Source organism: Salvelinus fontinalis, chromosome 5 (assembly GCF_029448725.1).
Source record: "Salvelinus fontinalis isolate EN_2023a chromosome 5, ASM2944872v1, whole genome shotgun sequence".
Lineage (NCBI taxonomy): Eukaryota > Metazoa > Chordata > Actinopteri > Salmoniformes > Salmonidae > Salvelinus > Salvelinus fontinalis.
The window spans coordinates 11,280,581-11,287,265 of NC_074669.1; the positions used below are offsets into that span (position 1 = coordinate 11,280,581).

The window sequence follows — 6,685 nt, forward strand, 5'->3', positions numbered from 1 at the left end:
ACAATGTGTATCCAACCTCCCACTAAATTAAAAGTAATCAAAGAAGCTATTTATCTAATGGAACTTTGAATGATATAGAATAGATTTTCTCTGGCAATGTGGAGTTTCAGGACATGCTGTTTATGAATATTTGTCGCCATGGGACCAATGTCAGAGCCAGTTCGTGTTTCTCTTTGAGGTTCATTGCAAAAGTGTGAATCTCATCTCTACTGTCCTCTCCCTCTCTCCGATTCTGTTTCATACAATCATTAAGTGAAAACTGCTGTGTTTGCATTGCTTGGAAATAAGGAATGGGTATGAACAGGTGGTCTGAGTATGTGTAAATGTACTCGGGCAGATAAAGGTGATTCTGAACACACAGTGGTTCTATTACATTTCTGAACTTTCTGTTCAATCGCTTCAAAGCATACTCATGTGACAGGATAGAACCGTTAAAGTATTGCGAACACACCATCATGCCTTTGCCAGCCGCAGGTGTGTCTAATTGTTAATTAAGGGCATGGCCATCTGTATAAAAGCTGTGCATTTTCTGTCGTTCAGAGTATCCCCTTTGCCATGTCGAGGTCGGCGTGCCTTGGGAGGATGGGGGCGGTGATGGTGGTTTTAACAAAGTAAATGTAGTGTTTTAAGCGTAGTATCCTTAGTCCTCCTAAACCAGCTCTCCTTCTCCCTGGACACTACCTCCTTCTCCCTGGACACGCCCTCCGTCTCACTGGACATGCCCTCCTTCTCCCTGGACACGACCTCCTTCTCCCTGGACACGCCCTCCTTCTCCCTGGACACGGCCTCCGTCTCACTGGACATGCCCTCCTTCTCCCTGGACACGACCTCCTTCTACCTGGACATGCCCTCCTTTTCCCTGGACACGTCCTCCGTCTCACTGGACATGCCCTCCTTAACCCTGGACACGACCTCCTTCTCCCTGGACACGCCCTCCGTCTCACTGGACACGCCCTCCGTCTCCCTGGTCACACCCTCCTTCTCCCTGGACACGACCTCCTTCTCCCTGGACACGCCCTCTGTCTCACTGGACACGCCCTCCTTCTCCATGGACACACCCTCCTTCTCCCTGGACACGACCTCCTTCTCCCTGGACACGGCCTCCGTCTCACTGGACATGCCCTCCGTCTCACTGGACATGCCCTCCTTCTCCCTGGACACATCCTCCGTCTCACTGGACACGCCCTCCTTCTCCCTGGACACGCTCTCCTTCTCCCTGGACACGCCCTCCATCTCACTGGACACGCCCTCCTTCTCCCTGGACACGCCCTCCTTCTCCCTGGACACGCCCTCCTTCTCACTGGACACACCCTCCTTCTCCCTGAACACACCCTCCTTCTCCATAGACACGCCCTCCATCTCACTGGACACGCCCTCCTCCCTGGGCACGCCCTCCTCCCTGGGCACGCCCTCCTTCTCCCTGGACACGCCCTCCTTCTCCATGGACACACCCTCCTTCTCCATGGACACTCTCTCCGTGAGTGTTGCTACAGGGTTATTGTCAGTTTGATTATTTGAATGAAACGTGTAAACCTATGTGTTAGTTTGTTTATTCCATGTGGAACTCTGTGTTGTTGTTTGTGTCGCACTGTTTTGCTTTATCTTGGCCAGGTCGCAGTTGTAAATGAGAACTTGTTCTCAACTAGCCTACCTGGTTAAATAAAGGTGAAATAATAATAACTAAATGAATTAGTTTAGTCTCGAGAACCTCACCTCATGTATAAAACGGTGGCATAGTATCGGCTACAGGATATTGATATTTATGGCTAAATCCCCCACGTTACACTAAAGGTGTCCGCATGCTTCCCAGCTGTAACAGTTTGGATGAGTTTGTGCATATACAGGGTTGGGGAGTAACGTATTACAAAACTGTACCTGTAATCTGTTACATTACCAGCAAAAATATTGTAATCAGATTACATTAAATTATTGTTTTTATGTTATGAGGCTATACAGTGTTTGTTTACATTTACAATGTAAGAAATCAGTGTCACCAACAAAAAGCCAAACAATAGGCCTATAGCAAATACGTTCATTTTTCACATGTAAATAGCACATGTAAATAGCACTGTCGTTCTGCCGCTGAGCAAGGCAGTTAACCCACTGTTCCTAGGTCATCATTGTAAATAAGAATTTGTTCTTAACTGACTTGCCTAGTTAAATAAAGGTTAAATTAAATTAAAATAAAATAAAAATGTAGCATTTTTTCAGTAGTGCTCAAAACATGCCATTCCATGGGCGCAGCTTTTATTTTTCAAATCGAATCAATGAGCCCAATCAGTCCGCCATAAAAAGAAAATCATAAACAACAGAGTAGGGCTGGCTAATAAGTCCTTAGTTTTGGGGTTATGCTCAGGTAAAACAATTTGTCTAATCTATACTTCCAAGTCCTATTCTTGAAGATCAAGGGGTATAACATTTATTGTAATGACTGGAATTCTGATAGACTTGGTTTTAAAAGTAAGTATATAATTTTATCATATTATTATATGTAGTAGAAAGCGATGGGTTAGAAGAAGCCTACATGACCAACCCATAAAGTCAAATGTAACATCCATATATGACCAGCTATGTAAACTTTGAACATTGATTTATCCTGCAATTGTCACGACTCCGACCGAGGCAGGCTCTCCTTTCCGTTCGGGTGGCGTTCGGCGGTCGTCGTCACCGGCCTATTAGCTGCCACTGATCTTTTTCTCCCCCTCCCTATGTGTTTATTGTGTTCACCTGTTTTGTATTAGGGTTCATACCACTGTTCTACACCGTATTGGATCAGCGATGGATTCGATGAAGGAGCGAATGGACCGATGGGAGAGGAGTGGTCTCCTCTCTCCACCTTCGGCTCCTCCAGCCCAGGCCTCTCCATCCCTCGGCTTCAGCGCTCTCCGTCTGACACTCCCGAGGGATTATGATGGATCGGCGGCAGGGAGCTAGCATGTCGGGAAACCGCTCTTTCCCTGGATGAGCTGATTGACAGGTCCATCCGTCTGGACAATCTGCTGGCTGCCCGCGGGCGTTCTGAGAGGGTCCTGTACGTTCCACCACCCAGCCCCTCCGCTCCTATTCCGATGGAGTTGTGAGGGGCTGTGCCGAGGGGTACCGGAGGAGGAGGCTCTCCCTGCACCAGCTGTGGTCGGAGAGAACACACGGCCGATCGGTGCTGGGGGGGTCCGTCTGGGAGTCGAGATGGCAGGCGGAACGCTTCTCGATCACCCCAGGTGAGTCAGCACCAAACTCACCCAGAACCCCCTGTTAGTCACATGTTTGTCTTGATTTTTTTCCTTACATTTTTTCCCTCTTCCCAGCATAGGGCGCTAGTCGATTCAGGCGCAGCTGGGAACTTTATGGATCGCGGACTCGCTTTTAGGTTAAGGGTTCCGCTTGTGCCGATAGATTCTCCCTTTCCCGTGCACTCCCTAGATAGCCGGCCATTAGGGTCAGGGGTGGTCAGGGAGACCACGGTCCCCCTGGACATGGTGACCCAGTGGTGCTAGGGATTCCCTGGCTGGCCCGGCACAATCCTAAAATTTCGTGTAGACAGGGGGTTCTCCAGGGGTGGTCAAAGGAGTGTTCTGGAAGGTGTTTGGGAGTTTCCATTGGTGCCACGTCGGTGGAAAGTCCAGACCAGGGTTCCACGGTGTGCATTCCCCCCGAGTATGCCGATTTGGCAATCGCTTTCAGTAAAAAGAAAGCGACTAAATTACCACCTCATCGACCGGGAAGGGATTGTGCGATAGATCTCCAGGTAGACGCTGCGCTTCCCAAGAGTCACGTGTACCCATTGTCCCAAGAGGAGACGGTGGCTATGGAGACATATGTCACTGAGTCTCTGGGACAGGGGTACATTCGGTCCTCCATCTCACCTGCCCCCTCGAGTTTATTTTTTGTGAAGAAAAAGGAGGGAGGTTTGCGTCCGTGTATTGATTATAGCAGTCTAAATGCCATCACCGTGGGGTTTAGTTACCCACTATTGCTACGGCAATGGAATCATTTCACGGAGCGCAGTTCTTCACAAAATTGGATCTCAGGAGCACGTATAGTCTGGTGCGTATTCGGAAAGGAGACAAGTGGAAAACCGCATTTAGTACCACATCGGGCCATTATGAGTACTGCGTCATGCCGTATGGGTTAAAGAATGCTCCAGCCGTTTTCCAATCCTTTGTAGACAATATTCTCAGGGACCTGCACGGGCAGGGAGTGGTTGTTTATATCGATGACATTCTGATCTACTCAGCCACTCACGCCGCGCATGTCTCTCTGGTGCGCAAGGTGCTTGGTAGACTGCTGGAGCATGACCTATATGTCAAGGCTGAGAAGTGTGTGTTCTCCAAACGAGCCGTCTCTTTTTTGGGTTACCGCATATCCACCTCGGGCGTGGTGATAGGGAGTGACCGCATTAAGGCCGTCTCCGTCTCCGACTCCGACCACGGTAAAAGAGGTGCAGCGGTTTTTGGGTTTTGCCAACTACTACCGGAGGTTTATCCGGGGTTTTGGCCAGGTAGCAGCTCCCATTACCTCACTGCTGAAGGGGGGTCCGGTGCGGCTGCAGTGGTCAGCAAAAGCGGACGGAGCTTTCAACAGGTTGAAGGCGCTGTTCACGGATGCGCCCGTGTTGGCGCATCCGGATCCCTCTCTAGCATTCATAGTGGAGGTGGACGCGTCCGAGGCTGGGGTAGGTGCCGTGCTATCACAGCGCTCTGGTACGCCACCAAAACTCCACCCCTGTGCTTTCTTCTCGAAGAAACTCAGTCCAGCGGAGCGTAAATATGATGTGGGGGACCGGGAGTTGTTAGCAGTGGTCAGTGCCCTGAAGGTGTGGAGACACTGGCTTGAGGGGGCTAAGCACCCTTTTCTCATCTGGACCGACCACCAGAATTTGGAGTATATTCGGGCAGCTAGGAGACTGAACCCACGTCAAGCAAGGTGGACCATGTTCTTTACCCGATTCCAGTTTACGTTAACGTATAGACCGGGCTCCCAGAACGTAAAGGCGGATGCACTGTCCGGTTTTTACGACTCGGACGATCGGCCCACCGAACCCACTCCCATCCTTCCCGCCTCAAGGCTGATAGCACCAGTGGTGTGGGAAGTGGACTCGGACATCGAGCGGGCGTTACGGGCGGAACCCGTTCCTCCTCAGTGTCCGGTGGGGCGGAAGTACGTGCCGCTTGGTGTTCGGGACAAATTGATTCGGTGGGCTCACGTTCTACCCTCCTCGGGTCACCCTGGGGTGAAGAGGACAGTGGGGAGCCTTCAGGGGAGGTATTGGTGGCCTACCTTGGCGAGAGACGTTAGGGTTTATGTTTCCTCCTGTTCGGTATGCACCCAGAGTAAGGCTCCTAGGCACCTTCCTAGAGGAAAGTTACAACCCCTCCCCGTTCCACAGCGGCCTTGGTCGCACCTGTCCGTAGATTTTCTGACCGATCTTCCCCCGTCTCAGGGGAACACTACGGTACTGGCGATTGTGGATCGGTTCTCGAAGTCCTGTCGTCTCCTCCCGTTGCCCGGTATTCCTACAGCCCTACAGACCCCGGAGGCATTATTCACCCACGTCTTCCGGCACTACGGGGTGCCGGAGGACATCGTTTCTGATCGGGGCCCCCAATTCACGTCCCGAGTATGGAGGGCGTTCATGGAGTGTTTGGGGGTCTCGGTCAGCCTGACCTCCGGGTATCACTCTGAGAGTAATGGGCAGGTGGAGAGAGTGAACCAGGAGGTGGGTAGGTTTCTGCGGTCGTATTGCCAGGACCGGCCAGGGGAGTGGGCGAGATACATTCCTGGGCCGAAATGGCCCAGAACTCACTATGCCACTCCTCTACTAACATGTCCCCCTTTCAGTGTGTATTGGGGTACCAGCCGGTCCTGGCACCATGGCATCCGAGCCAGACCGAGGCTCCTGCGGTGGAGGAGTGGGTGCAGCGTTCCAAGGAGACATGGAGGGCCGTCCAGGAATCTCTCCAACAAGCTAGTGGATGGCAGAAGAGGAGCGCTGACCGCCACCGCAGTGAGGCCCCCGTGTTTGTACCGGGGGACAGGGTCTGGCTCTCGACCTGAAACCTGCCCCTCCGCTTGCCCTGCCGGAAGCTGGGTCCGCAGTGTGTAGGGCCCTTCAAAGTCCTGAGGAGGATAAACGAGGTGTGTTATCGATTACAACTCCCTTCCTATTATCGTATTAACCCCTCGTTTCATGTGTCTCTCCTCAGGCCGGTGGTAGCTGGTCCCCTGCAGGACGGTGAGGTGCCGGAGGTCCCTCCTCCCCCTCTGGACATCGAGGGGTCCCCGGCGTACACGATACGGGCCATTCTGGACTCGAGACGCCGGGTGAGGGGCCTGCAGTACCTCGTGGACTGGGAGGGGTACGGTCCGGAGGAGAGGTGCTGGGTACCGGTGGGGGACATTTTGGATCCGTCTATGCTGAGGGATTTCCATCGCCTCCATCCAGATCGCATCGTATTAGGGTTAATTAGTTGGGCTTATTAGTCAGCCGGCCCGCACGTTAACTGACTTGCCTAGGTAAATAAAGGTTAAATTAAATTAAAATAAAACAAAAATGTAGCATTTTTTCAGTAGTGCTCAAAACATGCCATTCCATGGGCGCAGCATTTATTTTTCAAATCGAATCAATGAGCCCAATCAGTCCGCCATAAAAAGAAAATCATAAACAACAGAGTAGGGCTGGCTAATA

The 6,685-nt window shown here is 51.6% G+C and overlaps 1 protein-coding gene across 1 annotated transcript; it reads right to left on the reverse strand.

Annotated features, from left to right (window-relative positions):
- Positions 1 to 834: 834 nt before the first annotated feature.
- On the reverse strand, positions 835 to 5,976 carry LOC129854841 (uncharacterized). Its single transcript, XM_055921976.1, has one exon. It carries the CDS (start codon positions 1,462 to 1,464, stop codon positions 835 to 837), a length of 630 nt encoding a protein of 209 aa, XP_055777951.1. The 5' UTR covers positions 1,465 to 5,976.
- Positions 5,977 to 6,685: the final 709 nt, after the last annotated feature.

Bases quoted from the DNA above. Each gene is read 5' to 3' on its own strand.
- LOC129854841 (XM_055921976.1), bottom strand. From the start codon at position 1,464: ATGGAGAAGGAGGGTGTGTCCATGGAGAAGGAGGGCGTGTCCAGGGAG.